Raw genomic sequence first — 16948 nt, forward strand, 5'->3', positions numbered from 1 at the left:
TTTGCCCGGAGGAAAATACATGTGAAAATCGCTCGAATTGATTTGCTCAAAATGTTACAATTTCAGGCAACACCCACGTGAGTAGTCAGTTGTTGACGGGTCGTAATCTCACAAAGCAAAAATCGCTCAGCGTGTTGCAATTTCACACTGTTCTCTGCATATTATTAGCTCTGGTGCAATCTTGGTTGGAGGGACCATGGACAAAATGCCGTTTCGTCATCAAAATAGCGCTGATTATTGGCGTCAGTATTTTGCGTAGTCAAACGCATTGCCATCAGAAAAATGCGTGAGTAAAATTTCTTCTGCGTATAATACGCACTTTTTTGCGTAACCGCAACTCTGAAATTGTAAGGATTTCTTCATGGATAAAGTTTTCTTCTTTTTTCCCTCTCGACTATGTTTGACAGTGAGTTATTGGACATTTTTCTTTTTCCTGCTTTTCGACAATTTTTCGGCGAATTGATCCGACGCGCTATTTCTTTTTTATTGATCGAGCCCACCGACAAGATGATTTCGATGTCGCTCAAAACTAATGTCACACATTTAATCCATTTGAATCAGTCACTTTTAGTAAAACAAACTACATAATTAGTTGTGGAGTTGTAGAGTCTACGATATCTACCGCTACCAGGCAAAATTCAGTTGAAACGTTGGGTATGTCCGGTGCGGCTATGCGTCATTGTATTTACTTAGCGTAAGCTAATTTTTATATGTAGGCCGTGGTACGGGCGCTTGTCATCTCGCTGTCACAGGTGTCGAATCTAGTAGACATATACATGTATTTGAAATGAATATACTAAACCGGACATCCATGATAGCGTGATGGCAAGCGCCTGTGACTCGGGCTACAGTGAGCGAGAATCAAGAACCTAGTACGGCACAAATGAAAAGCGAGCCCGAACAAAATGCACATCCACTTAGTTTTGTGATTGGTCAATCGTACCCGGAAATGCATGAAGACAGAAAAAATCGTGCTCCACCTGTGCTCCAATAACCGACAAGAACAGTTGACCTATCGTTGCAAAGGTTACAAACTCTCCGCACTACAGTTTGTAAAGTTAAATTAAAATTTGGTCACGAATATGTGATGCTATATTAGGTGAAAAATAAGTTACTGTAAATATACTAGGGTCAAATCCTGATTTATAGAAACCTAACTTGAAAAGGGAAGCAATCCAAAGAAGTAATTTTCGATGTACTAATCACTTTTGTCAGTCGCCATCTCGACCGTACCGAGTCGTGATGTGCGCAAATCTAAAAATTGCCGAGTGCTAAAATTTGCCCTGGATGGAATGTAGCTGAAGTGATCCGAACTCGCTGCAATCTACAAGCCTAAATTTACATGACTTATTATTCATGACATTGGAGACTGAGGTTCACTGGTCGGACAATCCTACTATGCTGTATTTACCCATGACCTGGACTGGTTCTCGTCACAGCTCCTATTTGCAGTCGAGCGGAATTCCCTCTGGTCTCATACTGATGTGCGCCCTCAACGACGTAATCCCACTGCTGTCAAAAACGCTTCCAAGGTTGCATTTTTACTACTATTTGTATGTTTAGATTGAATTTGAAAGGCGAAATAGATGTTTCCGTAATATAACCTGAGTCCCAACCTGGTTTTGTAAATATGACATGTCTTTAATTACCTGGGCGCTACCAAAATACCATTGCAGTACCTATACTTAATTAGTAAAAATAGGGATATTAAAGTTATTCTTTATGATAATTCAAAAAAAAATATTGAACGAAAAAGTTATAAAAAATTAAAAATTAATCTCTATACTCAAATCAACATGCTTCCGTTTTCTTCGTGACAGATAGATATCCCTATTTACAATGACAAAAGACAATGTAGTCGTGTTGATTTACAATATACAATCTGGGCTTTGGTCGACGCTACGATCAACTACTTGTTGCTGAAGCATAGCCTCGTGCACATCTTTCACTCATAATTTTCTGCGGTTTTCTGCTGTAATTGTTCATTCCACCCTTGGATATGATGGAGACTGTACGTCCTTGAAAGCTTATGCTACAGTAAATTTTAGTTGACAATAGCGTCACGGTGCTACGAAACCCAAGATTAGATGAACCATAGACCCTAAAGCTCCAGGGTCTATGTAATGAACAATGAGTAATTTTATGTGTTTTTGAAATGATGGCGTTTTCTCATGCCAGACATCTGACCTGTATTAACCTGCGTGACCACAGGGTAAACAATGAATGTAAAATGTATGAATAGCAACATTGTCGGGAATTTTTTTTTAAAAACTTGCAACCATTGTCAAGACAGCAAAGCGAAAATATATACATTGAAAACAAATCTGACCGCAATACGCCAATGAGAATTCAATGACATTATCATACACTAAACCAGACTACAAAAATACAAACTTGATACATGCCATTCCGACACACTTCAGACAAGAAAACGCGTTGACCCAGTACAGTATTCATGTTTGTATGTTTTTCATCGTGACGTATGTAGTAATATGGGAACCGAATGGCGAGACAAAGTAAGCGCTCTGTACTCGTAGCATTTGCACTCGCAGTTGCACTGTATTGATTCTTCGGCCGTGCCACACTTGCTAAGCCCTCGTGCGAGGACGGCCGCGGCAAACTTAAGCAAACCAGAGTGCAAGTACCCTTAAAACAGTTCGCTCGCATTGTCTCACCATGGGGTTCAGCCATGTTAAAATATATTCCAGTTGAAAGAGTAACAGGTCACGTTGTGTGTGTTTCTCAATATTCTGTCAATGGAAAAGCTTTGCTTTGAATTTCTCTGATGAAAGTTAATGTCATACTTCTAAAATAGACAATAGCGTTGGATGTGTTGATGATAATATTTTATAGTTCCACTTTCGTTTGTGTTAATGTTTGTGTTTTTAAGTTAGTTTGTTACGGTACTTTGTATAATAACATATTAAATGAAACATATCTTTTGCACGTACTCGAGACAATGACTAAAAGCACCCGTCATATCGTTCCACTTCGTATTCTGTAGGGAAACATACAATATTTTCAATACGTTACCACTACCAAAATGCATGAGAAAAATGACACTAAGATAACACTTCCAAATAACATTTTTTATTTTTGACCAAGTATTCCTGAAATTGTTCATGTCATTTTTATCGCAACAATTAGGATCTAGATATGATGCTACGTACGAAGTTATCTTTCATCAATTTATTTTCACAACCTTCAAGATTACCTCACAAGATCACATAAATGGAGACAATAAACTATCCATTCAAAGCAAATTTTTTTGAAAAACCAATCTGCAAGCAAAGGAGAAAAACAAACACAGAAAAAAAACATACAAGTGTATTTATATAAGCTCATTTTTATTTGGTTTATTTGGAAACATTTTATGTTTGATAAAAAATGTTAATGTTGTGTTTGTTTTCTTTATTTTTAAACTGAAACTCTACCAGCACGCGGAGGCAAACAAAGAATGTTTTTTTAAAATGCCTAAACGGGAAAAACCTTTCCCCAACAAATTTTGGAACGAAGCGTAACCACTTCCGGAACCATTACTATGATGTTCATGTTACAATGTATGAAAATGCAGATGTTACTTTCTCCTTTTCCAAATGTATGCATCGTAACGCTAATTATATGTTTTATATTTATGGACAGATTAAAAGGACACCTTTACATTATGCAGCGGACAATGGTCACGAAGCCACTACAAGATTACTATTGCAATCTAAAGCAGCTATCGTTGCACAGGATTTTGTAAGTAATCTCCATTAGTTTACAAAGAAAATGTCACAGCGTGTCCAGCAGCTCATTCAGAATTATACAATTATACCACGGTGAGGTGATATCGAATTTATTTAAAACGTTAAATGCATTAATTAACTCGGCGCTTAAATAAAGCTTACGATCGCCAGGGATCTATTAAAATAATTCTAAAGATATGAATTAAAGCACATATAAAGTAGATGTAAAACATTGACTTGTCGGCATTTGCATTGTTGTCAAAGATAAATTAAGGTAAGTAGGAGCATTATGCCGAATCCTGTCAGTAACAATCTCAGTGAGGATGTGAGTTATTGGTGTGTCAGGGAGTGCGCCCCCAAACGTAGAGATGAGTGGGGTGATCAATACTATAAAGTCAGCTATACGCTAGGTTAAATTGATACCATTATATGTGCACTCTCTGCAGCGCAGACATCATGAGTGGGGTGATCAATACTATAAAGTCAGCTATATGCCGGGTTAAATTGATACAATTATATGTGCACTCTCTGCAGCCAAGAAATCAAAACAAAAAATGCCAGAAGGTAAACCAACTCGAGTAGTAGATAAACACAAAGGGACTGAATACTCCCAGCCAAAACAATGGAAAGTTTATCCTAATAGGACAGAGTCAGTGGAGAGACCGGGTGCATGGTGTGTCGTTTATTGCGGCAAATGCTTCGAGTTTGAAATTTGACACTTGCCTGCGGTGCCTTCCGACGATATTGCAGATTTTAAATCATTTTCCTGATTATAATTAGTACTGTGCGATGTTGAATACGATAGATGTAGTGAATACCCACAGCACACTACAAAGTTTACACGCATATCCTCTTAAATTTGCGGTAGACTTGGCATACCACGAGTGCTTGTTGTCATGGAGACGAACCTTACTCATACACGTACCTGACTGCAAGTTCGGCGAGTACCTATTTCCAAGTGGCTACCTGGTAAAAAGATACGCCTTGGTTTCAGCCAATAAGTATCTGCGACACTGACGGAATGGCGAAGTGGAAAATACTGGCTTTGGGTGAGGTATGCTTGAAGCTGCACTCCTGAAAACGACTCGAAGACAAATAATCATCAATAACGTTTGATTGTTTGCCGAGTGCTCTGCAAGTCTACGCATCACTATCGTAATAAGTGGCAAATTGGATTTCTCAATTTGCAATATTTGAACCGTAGTTATGTTATCGCAATAGAAAATCACGCGTTTGCGTTGCCGAGTTCCCCCCCCCCCCGCCGATAGGAAAGAGTGATCGGTTATTCTCAAGCCATAGTTTGTCATTCAAATTCCAACGGAATCATGCATAAAGAGCAGTAGTAGAGGTGAGGAAGTTGGTTCGATATCAAGGAACAGAGATACGCCGATCGAGCATCAAAGAAAATCATGTTCTGATGTCATTGCTACATTCAGCATAAATTGTCACACGCCCCTGTAGCCAGCCCTCAGTCTTTGGTAATTCACTCAGTTGAGGAGTGAATGTACAGAGAGGTACAATAACACGGCATGCAAAGTCTAAGCAGCCTTGAAAACAAAACAATTTGTGTTTGATGCATGATCTACAGTTCCTTCAATAGTCCGAGGACATAGCCGGTAGGCGGTCACACTTTACCCTTATGCCAAGTCAATAAAGGCACTCCAAGAAACATGTTGGTCTAGCAGTCTTGTCCGGCGCTGGGGTACTTGCAGTCTTTTGGAAACCAATGCTAACACAGACGTTGTACTATCAACGTCGGTGTTGTGGCTGTCGACGGACGGAAATCATCCAGAAGATGCTTAACGGTCGATGTCAGGGCTGTCGACGGTAAGGTTATCGGCCAGACGACATATGTGCCATGTTTATCCAGCAAAGATCCGTCGTCCATTACATGAGGGATATTTTTGGGACAGAAATTTGAGGACATACAGCGTTGTTTTTTAACATTTTCAACGAACGCACAATTTTAGTTTTAATGACTGAACACTTTTCGAGTAGCGGCTCAAATATGGCGGCAACAAACAAGCGTACACGTCTGAAGTCACAAGCGACAAAATCCATTTGGATCATTACCAAAATCGAAATACTGACATTTTCAAAGACAAAGTAGCATGTGAACAAAATCCAAAATATCCTCGCGAAGATTTAGTGACATATTTTCACGTGTAATATAAAGAGAACAGCATGTTTGTTTAGTACTGAGATGTGCGGAGTGACAGATAAAAGGGGAATAAGTTTAAAGGCGTTAACATTATCAGTTTTGCAAAGCTGAGCTTCTTAAGCTGCACGTTTGATGTCTTGTATAGCAACAACGATTTTAATGTTTATGTTACTTAGGAAAAGTCATTCTAAGATATAATCTTTGCTCTTCAAGTACTTTTCTCTCCTCGACTTAAATCAGACTGAAATAATAAGGCGGAAAAATATAGTTTATCAAAAAGGCCGACCGAGTGTAATTTTAAAAATTCGTCTCCGTGTAAACATATGATTTCGTTAGGCTGTGCACGTGTGGAGTCGAGATTCAGGATTTCGATGTTTGACAGCGAAATACAATGTAAGCTGGTATCTAATCCATAATGAATACACTTAACACAAATATGGTCGCTAAATCGCTACAGTTTATTATCTTTATGACAAATAATCCGATAATAGCGTTCATATATGCCGCATCATTGAACGAAATTCCGGTGTAAAAAGACCAATAAGTCGGGTAAGTTATGCGATGGAAACAAACAAGCAAACATTTCTGTATATACATAGCAACAGTGACCACTACGCACATGTTGTCTTGTAAAATACGACAACACAATCACCAATCTCTGCATCTCGAATGTGTAAACTGTTGTACCATGTTTCGTATACTGAAACTCGTATTTTTCTCGATTGAAACAGGTATATGTTTTATTTCTCTATTGAAGCAGGTATATGACCGTACTGCCGTATAGACGGCATTGTCCGACCTTAAGACATACTGAGATAGAATAGTTTTGTATATAGAACTGTAAAGCTTGTATTCCAAAGTAAAACGGGGAAAATATGTGCAGTGATTTGTTTTTAATTTAACTTTATTTCGAGAACCAGCTGATAGAAATTTACATATCAAACACAGACAATTACAAGTACAGTAAAAAGAAGAAAACACATAAAATATCTGCAAAAGACCATACAGAACATCGATAAACACGAGTAAAACCTCAATGGCAATCTGTCATAAAACATTCAGTGAGAGACATAGAAGTATTTTCAAACCAAAACTAGCCCGTCCAGTGTTCCGAATTTTGTTCAGCGATAAAACTAATTTGGCAATATTAGATTTAAAACATCAAGGTACTAGTACTTGTCTTTGCGATTTTCTAGCGGACACACGATGACTGGCTGTTTTCATCGGTTTATCAGAGGAACTACATCTGCAGAAATATTCTGTCATTTTCTGAAGCTGTTGACCTTCATAGTAAGTAGTATTTATCATGTTCTCAAAAGTAGTCAAAACGTTCAGTGATGCATCGAGATGCATCCCATTGGTTGTTTGTTGAGTTACTGAGTATAATGATTGATAAATAAATGTATTGCATCTATAAATTAACGTGACGGACGAATGTTTTGATTGATTGCCATATGAAGTTCACGGGTCATAGGTAAGCACCATGCAGAGCATTCTATTTCGTAGAAACAGTGAGTTTTACCATTGGAAGAACCATATTTATCACCTGAGTGATAACTATCTTTACTATTACGACTATGAGTTAGACATAATTTTTAACTGGCCAAAAATTAGTCAAAACAAGTGCTCGAAATATCAGCAAAATAAAGTAAAGCTGTTCAACTCAAAATATCCTCGTATTCTCTCCTGGTTTTCTCTCAATCATACCCTTTGAAAGGAGATGGGATTTTACTGCATTAGGAAACAATTTCTTTTTGAAACATTTGACAAGTGAATTCAAATTTTATCGGCCACTTTGATTTCCGGCCATTTTCAAAAATTGGTTATATTAACATACATACAATGTCACTGTTGAAAACATTCACCCCCTATGCATTATATTAGACTACTCTGTGCAGTTTATTTGAAGACATTAGTGCAGATATGTGCACTATCCACGGCTTTTGGTAATCTGCACGGATGTGCAATTTAATGTTCGGGCAAACATTAAAGCTCCATAAGCTGCATCTTCTGGCTATTTTTGTAAACTTTTGTTTCCCTACACTTTCTGCATTGAATCCCTAAACTGCAATTTAATACCAAGTATTTAGCATATCAACGCAACCTATATGAGTACAACCTACATTGTTATTATTGAAAATTGTATTCAAGTCCGGACTAGAATTCATTTGTAAACAATAAAAAATGATCACTACACACATACAAGCTGTGTTGACAAAAAGAATACTCGAAATTTCAACATGACAAACGGATTAGGGTCAGACACGGTAGTTGATATACAGAAGCAGAATACTGAAAAACTTGCCACAAGTTACAGCTTATGTCCCTTTGATCGCAGTGTAATCTTTATCTTGTTCAAAACTGCATATGCAGTCCCAGTGGGTATAATGAGTATATATACACACGTTAATTAGTACATTCTCAAAACCTGTTTTCAGCTTGAAAGTAAATTAATACAAATAATGCTAAAAGCCACAGCTAATTGGACTTTAATTTATTTAGACAAAGAAAACAGTGATAAAAACCTATTAACCTTAACCTAAACGTGACCATGTGACTAAATAAATCTACTATAATGACAAACTCAAGTGTTCAGTGTCCAGCAGGAGTGCTCTTCACCTTGGGTGTCGGTGACTTCAACCGACGTGCGACACGAGACAATCCACGAATGATAAACACCAACGCACAGGTTCAGCCAAATATCCACGTAGAATGATGTCACAAACTTCCTAAATTGATTAGAAATCCATTTATGACGTTGAGAGCCAGAATTTCAATATACTGTAATGATATAATAGCAGTAAATCACACCAAGCGATGGTATACCACTTTATTTTGACCAGTTCACTTCATATATGCACTCGCTATCGCACGTGCATAAATGTCGTGAACTGGTCAAAATCTCGTGCCATACCATCGCTGGGTGTGCTTTATTGCTTAAATAACCGGCTTAGCATTTGCCTATGCCAAGAATTGTATGAATTACAGGGAAATCCCAATTGCTAGGATCCATATTGTTTCGCCTGCGCGCGCAAAAATAGAAATACTTCTTTTGCAATATTCAAAAATTGCATATTGTTTTCACTGAAATAAAAACAGTGTCCGAAAGCAATTATCATCATATCACTTAATCCCACACGACAATACAACTAGACCTAAAGAGAGTCACAAGGGAAAAACTGTTCAGGCACAGTATGGTGTTACAGTCGGTACAGCTCTAAACTCACCTCTTGTTCTTGCTGAAATGCAAAGAGATGCATGTAAACTAACCAATAAAGGATTACCGGTGGGTGAAAATATAAAAACAGTTTCATGCAATATGCTCAGAGACGGCTAGAGTGCCCCTAGCTGTCCCCGAGATGCAGACCGAAGATGACAGGCGTAAGGATAGCGTACAATTTTGTCCAAATATTTTACTATTCAAGGCTTTTTGCATGAGATTTTATCGGTCGATGCCAGCGGATAGATACGAAGGGAACCGATCAAAATGCCGCTTATCCTCTCTCGGCAAATCAGATAATAAGGATTGTTTGATAAGGATCACGACCTGACAAACCGCTAAGATAACACCATTTACACGATAGGGATATGACCTTTTGTGGTCAATTATTATGATATTATCTCCACAGTTTCACGATAATTAAAGCGTACAAAATTTCGCTACGCTATAGCCCAGCTGGCCCTGTGAGCTTCGCTTGCAAGAATGACCGTTGAGGGCGCATCATCATATTGTGTAAGATAGAGCTGCAAAGTGAATATGGCTGTGCAAAGAGTCTAAGTTTGTACGACCATGCAGGTTCTGATAACCCCTCGCCTCATGCACCGTGCTGCGACAAAAATATCTGTAGTTATACTTATATATATATATATATATATATATATATATATATATATATATATATATATATATATATATATATATATATATATAATATACAAACATCTTGACTAGCGTACACAGGCAGACTCTCAATCGTTTGTCGTTTTGAGGTAATCTCATAGTACCAAATCTGCAACTAGAGTAGGGCATAGATTGACATGCGACAGGTGTAAACGCAAGGACAATATCCCATATCCAACAAGTAATCTAACTAAGTGCTCTTGTGCTCGTTTGTGGAATGGTTTATAGTTTGATGTTGAACAAACTTCAGTAAAATAATCGCAACCATACAAATCCATAATCCAATAACACTTGGTCAGAATTCGTAAGACAATAGTTGTAAACATAGACACAAAACAGCACAGAACAGACAATAAATAGACGGTACGCAAACAAAATCAAATTTAGTGTGTAGGTGACGGCCGCTCAGCGTTCTGGCTGTCGGACGTATGCGATATTGGTTATATGCTGGGATTCAATCATGGCGGTTGGTTCAAATCGCGCGGACGCCCATACCAACATTGAACCATGCCGTTAAGAGCAAGAAGGTGGTTTTACGTATCCTTGAAGCCGTCCATAGTCACAATTTAGGTCTCCTATTGATTTGACCGGGGATTTCTGTCATCGAAAAAATAAAAATAAAATGAAAAGAAACAAATAATGTCCCCTTAAAGGGAAAGTTTACCCAGGATGATTTTCACCTATGTGCTAGTTTTTTGTGTGGTCATTTACCCCGGAAAAGTTATTTTCGCCATTTATAACGCGCGATTTTTTACAAAAAAGAGATAGAAATAGTATAGGCAGTTGCCCATTTATTTGAATCATGGGAAAAGAGCTTCAGGCTAGGAGCTTGCATAATGTGATATGGAAGGGACCATCTTCCCATCAGTTTGGCATGACAAGTTTACTTGGCGATATTTCCACAGTGCTTTATGCAGTTGCACGTGGTACAACTTTCTTTCAAAGAATATCCTAAGCATAACTAGGAAAAATCCTTGGTTGCCCTTGAATCTTTTTCGTCGATGTCACTATTTCACTAGCCACTTGCGTTTTAAGTCTCAATAAAAACTATTAATGAATAATTTGTTGTACAACTCCTTTATTGTATCACTTCTTTCATATGAATGAATGTTTGCTTCGGCTGTACATGCATTTGTTCTCACCAAATAACCAGAAGTCGGAAGGTTCTAAGTCTACGGGCTTTATTCGCGATCACGCCAAGCTACACGGTCACACCACTCAAACTGTATTGCCGAAATGCATTTCGTCAGGTGATCCATGTCCATTCTTACGCGGGAATTACCTCTGCCGCTGAATCAGAGTGCACGCTTTGACGTAGCTGTAGGCACCGACCATGTACCACCAGATGTGACTTCTAATCTGACGATTTGTCCCGCCCAACAAGCCGGCGTTCGTCATGATTGGTGAACATATTCAAGTTCTTTCAACCAATGCGAGAACCATTGATTTAATATTTACGAAAGGAAAAAAATATAAGATTTTATTTTACTACAGCTAGTACTAAATACATTTTGTAAGGAAGCGTAGCATATTTAAGCCGTACTGGAATCCGAAATCTTGAATATAAGTGTAGATTATAAAATTCAATCGAACGAGCCTGTTATGGTCACCGACGCTAACCTGTACGCCAATGGCACTTCGGGCATGCACGTTTCAGGCTATACTGTAGATGAAAATGTTAAATGTTAAAGGTTGTCAATTTCTGCTGCCAAAAAGGCTAGTCACACCTGTGGTTTTCACAGTTTTAGAGAGAATTTTTTATTTGCAGTGTTTTCGAGTTGACATACTCAGTATCCTGTTTTGTGTACGGAGCTGTGAAATGTCATGTTACGAATGTACGGGCGTACGCGACGAAGGGTTTGAGCACAAAAACTAGCTGATGGCTAGCCTTAGCTTATTTTCTTCGTACCGTGGTGTCGGTGGATGGTGGATATATATATATATATATATATATATATATATATATATATATATATATATATATATATATATATATATATATATATATATATATATATATATATCATCGGTTTATTGCACAAAACTATGAATAGAATCCATCTAAATCTAAAATGAGTCAAACCTTTTTTTTAATAAAAAGCCTTCTGTACCCAATTTCCTGGCATTGAAGTCGTAGGCCTACGCCACATTGTCTTGTCAGGGGTCGCTTTATCATTTCACGCATGAGGTCCAAGGACTGAAACTTCTCCTGTCATTTGTAAATACGTATGGAAACCACACTTAACTCAAGAGCAAATAGTGATATTTGCAGAGCAATCGTCAATTGACAGTCAGTTCACACCTCAAGTAAGTATCTTTTCATATGGAAATGATTTCGAACTACAGCGTTTGTGCCGGGAATCTTGGCATGTCAGAAAATAACCCAGGTTATATTGTATTACATTATTTCCCAATTAGTGTTTAGAAACTTCGTTTGCATTTGAAGCAAAAAAGTACAAAAATCAGATGAATTTCCAAAACTCGGAAACGAAATCTCGTAAATTTCTAAGACGTAGAGAAGTTTGACCCTTATGGCGATCGGAACTGCATCGCGTCGGTTATCGTCATAATCTACAGTACATGCACACATGAATACGTCGTACGCTCTATTTTAGTGACGATGGAATTAGAGGAAGTCAAATACACTGTTTACTAGGAGACTCATTGAGGTACAAACGACACTCCATTGGAACCTATACATGGATACCGTAACGCTTTACTCTCTGTGCAGGGGTATTGGACATTTCTTGATTTTCATTCTGCGTTTAGCAACAAAAGTTTGGCAATGGCGACGCGGTTCTATTTTACAAGTGGTATAGCCACAAACTAATGACGTCTAAGATGAGCGTACTTGAGGGAATGAGGTCAAAGGCCATGCCTTCCTCTCTCACTTCATAGCAGCTATTAGACAGCTGCTGACGGAGAATTTAATGTGCATCACGCTGCTTCAGCCCTCCCAAATTTCAACCCATACCTTTTTCAAGGCACATTGTCAGTGTTAACATACAAGAGCGATATGAGAAATTTACTGCTGAGTCCTGCCCCAACGGTTGGGTCTAACAGGTATCACTGTTAACACTAGCTGAAATGCAAAGAGGTGTATCTAAACTAACCAATAAAGGATGACCGGTGGGTGAAAATGTAAGTATCGTTCAATGCAATATGCACAGAGACGGCGACAGTGCCCCTAGCTGTCACCGATCTCCAGACAGGAGATGACAGGCGTAAGGATAGCGTACAATCTTGCCCAAGTAATTTACTATTCAATTCTTTTTGCATGAGATTTCTGTTCTGATCAAGAATTTAAACTAACTTCAAACAAAATTTAACTTATTAATTTCAACTTGGCCGTATCGGTCTATTCCGTAAACTCATGGCGGACGGACACGACCTATCTAAAGTTCGCTTACCCTCTCTTGGCGAATTCAATAATGAGGTTGTTTGATAAGGAAACGGAACACGGGACATGGAAGGGGACACTATTTGACCGTATACCTTCATTGTCGTTGTTTTTGTGCCTAAGTCTTCTCTCCATGTGGATTTCGTGCACGATATTTTAAGCGCGTAAAAATTCGCTACGCTATGGTCCGGCTGGCTATGTGGGCCTCGCTTGCTAGAAAGACCGTTGAGGGCGCATAATCATACGGTTCAGGAAAGAGCTGCATAGCGAACGAGGGGCTGTGCAGTAGAATCTTGGGATGGACGACCATGCAGATTATGATAACGCCTCGCCTCATGCACGATGCTGCGTCAAAAAATGTCTGGAGTTATTACCTTCATGTTTATATACACACGTGTTGACAAGCGTGTACAGATGGACTCTCAATCTTTGTCTTGTTGAGGTCATCTCACATTACCAAAGCTGCAACTTGAGTAGGGCATAGGTTGACAGGCGACAGTTGTAATCGCAACGGAAATGGCTGAGACCCAAGTACTCTAACTAAATGCCCTGGTGACTAGCTTACGGAACGGTTATAGTTTGATGTTGACCAAACTTTAGTAACTTATTTTGTTGATCAACGGGCTATGTGCTCATATTCAAATGCTAGTATTCAAGATAAAACGAATATTGTCGTAAAAATACTGATGTACCGACTTTTTCATGTAGTAAACAAAGGCGGAAGTGACATCGATCAGTATTGCGTCGTCAAACGCCACCAGGAATCTGTTTTAAATGTTCATGTTAATCTGAATATAAATATCAAATTGAACCTAATTTAACAGTAGTGCCCCTTTTCTTTTATAGTTTGTAAATTTCATACAAGATATTCCTACAATTAACGACGAAAAGGAGTTCAGCCAGGATTTCAATGCTGTATCAGTTCAACAATGCCGATGGCGCACATTTGTTTTCGATCCGTCGTGTCGGTAAAGGTGGTAAAACATGATTGTCTTTAAATCTACCAAAGTAAAAAAGTAGATTCAATTCATGGGGTTGTCAAATCTCACCTTAACACGGGGCGTGTAGTGATTGTGGCGCAGCAAACAGTTTTATCCGCTCTACCCTGAGGAGTGCATGGCACTAGGGTCTAGGGGACCTGATTGTATCAAAACTTGTCACGTCGACGATGGTTTAAAAGTATAAAATGCAATAATTTCTAACGTCAAGTTGCTTTGTTTCTGATAACTGTATTGCTGAAAATGTGACCTTCCATTCCGATGTCAAGTGCCGTACTTGCCAATGACTTCGCAAACACTTGTTCACTTTAATCCTGTGGAGAATTTATCGCTAGGAATATTTGGATGGCCAGTGACACAACTGTTAGCAGATTACAGGTAGCACTGTTTACCACCCAATGTTTCTTCATTAAATAAAGTTCATATAGATATCTTACAATATACAGCTGATTAATATCAAAATTATGACAGGCGCCTACGCAGTAAAACCTAGTTTAATATCATGATTGTTAATCCGGTTATCAAAACTTTAACTAAACCGTGTCCCAAGAATGTTTAAATGTCCGACTTCAGGTCATTGTGCAGGGTGGCGCCAATGGTTGTAATTGCGTTTGAAATTCATTAACATGTAAAAAGCCACGCTGCTGATCGGACACGCCGTGTTTGGTCCTAGAATCCCATAATTTTGCCATGTTTCAGGCAATCATTGTCATTGAATCTTGTATATGATGTCTATGAATATATAGCGACTGAGTTGAAAATAAATTGAAAAAATTCTTCGTTTTTGTCGAAGAACGCATATGCACAGTCCCTCTATCCACGGGACTGTGGCATATGTTTCAGAATGTGTTCCCTGTGAGCTTACGACCTTTTGACCCCTCTTTGTCACGAAAGCATTATTATTCAAATTTATTATACTGTTGAAGCGATGCTCCCACCCAGTGTATGGAACGGGCTGCGTCATCAGTAATCCCCCTATTGTACGTCCACAGTCCTGTAACTTGCCGTTTAAGGCATTCGTTAAATAAATGGAGTGACAAAATGTTATTGTTTGCAAGCACCTTGATATACGGGATAAGACCATGTTGCACTAGCACTGCATGAAGTTTGTTTAAAGTATGTGGGCCGTCTTTTGATTTGAATGTCGGAACTCGAACTCCATCAGGGTTACATATGGCTTAAAGGCTTGTGATCTACGATTTTTTTTACTGTATTTTCACGAGTTTACTTTCAAACTAAACTTAGTTGATGTACATTTACTTACTGAAGGATGTGTAGAGAAGTATTATTACTCACTGATTTGGACTATGTGTACAAGTTTGAACTAGACAAATAATATACGGTTGTCGCTCTCATAAAACGGCCACCACATGAACGAGTAGAAAAATATTGTCTTATGTGCATCTACATGTCATAATCTGCCGAGAGACAAACATGATGTCATTCACCCGAAGTCCTTGATTTTGCAGTTTAAACTTGAAGTTTTTTGAAAATGCCGAGAGATCAAAGACGATATAAAAACTGTTCAATTCACTTGCTCATTCCGACACAAACAACTGTGTACTACAGTTTTCCAAAGGGTACACATCATGTAGTGAGTAGAATTCAAAGAATATCCAAGGTAAATGGAAACACGCTTATGGCTTTTAGGGCTTTAATTGTCGGATAATTAAAATATACCGAAAAGTTCCCTGCAACCACCTGTAAAGAGATGTAAAAATTCCTTTCACAAAGAGATCAACTTCAGATAATACTTTTGAGGATATGAGAGCAAGTGCCTTGCTTCACTCCTCATCTGTACACAGCCAGATAGCCAAGGCTTAAAAATAAATTGTGCTGTTCCGATAACATGGTTTTCAAAATTAGGGTAGGTAGCTATAGGATGGGCAGGAATTGTTTTTTGTTTTCCAAAATATTTTATTTATAAATATGCATTTCTTAGGGGTTCAGGGTGGTCAAACACCGGCCACAACATTTCCAAAAACATGTATCATACGTATAAAGAGGAAAAATATAAAAGACATCTTCGTCAAAGCAAAAATCAAATACCAAGTAACGAACGCGTGATTTTATGGGCTTTTCCTTTCTTTTTTTTACTTGTGTGTTTATTTAGCTCTAAAATGTTCAGGGTCGGCAGGTAAAAAATAAGGTAGGGTTATATCGGATTATCGGAAAAGCTCTATATTTTTGTGCGGCCCAATCGTGTCGAAAAGTCACAGGCCGGCGCGCACAAGGTTTATAATAATTGTAAGCTGACTTAACTTTGCACTTATTACTTGTTCATTTTTTGACCTCAATATGAGAAAGAAAATTCATCGAAAGTTTATTTCATCGACCATTTCTCTAGAATCCATGAGTATAATTGTATATAACTGTGTGTCGCGTTTGATTTGGAACTGCATTCGATAGTACGTTACTCAAGAACCAGTCTTCCAGAATTCGTTCATTTTTTTTAAATATATTACGAACATACTGAATAGGTTATTAGGGTATTGTGGGTTAATAAATAGTGGTTTCTCCCACATGTAATGAAAATACGATCGAACGGAGTAGAAGTGTTGGTATGATGGTTGGAGGCCCATATAGATATAACCGGTTCACACAGCCATGCCACGCAGTTAAATATACATGTAATGCAAATATATTTGGACACTCAGCCATATCCTACGATCTGGCCGGGAGCTATATCGCGGTAGTTTCGTAAATGTCGCTGTTAAAAAATCTAAATAAAAACATTCATGTATCGAGAGCGCAGAATAC

At 38.3% G+C, this 16948-nt stretch overlaps 1 protein-coding gene across 1 annotated transcript in view; it reads left to right on the forward strand.

Moving 5' to 3' along the window:
- Positions 1-16948, forward strand: part of LOC139124735 (26S proteasome non-ATPase regulatory subunit 10-like) — a 70235-nt gene that overhangs the window by 22764 nt on the left and 30523 nt on the right. Inside the window, exon 4 of the mRNA XM_070690849.1 lies at positions 3643-3741. Within this exon, the coding sequence (XP_070546950.1) occupies positions 3643-3741 (99 nt within the window). The remainder of the gene's footprint in view (positions 1-3642; positions 3742-16948) is intronic.

Source organism: Ptychodera flava (assembly GCF_041260155.1).
Source record: "Ptychodera flava strain L36383 chromosome 23 unlocalized genomic scaffold, AS_Pfla_20210202 Scaffold_24__1_contigs__length_23054250_pilon, whole genome shotgun sequence".
NCBI classification, from domain to species: Eukaryota; Metazoa; Hemichordata; class Enteropneusta; family Ptychoderidae; genus Ptychodera; species Ptychodera flava.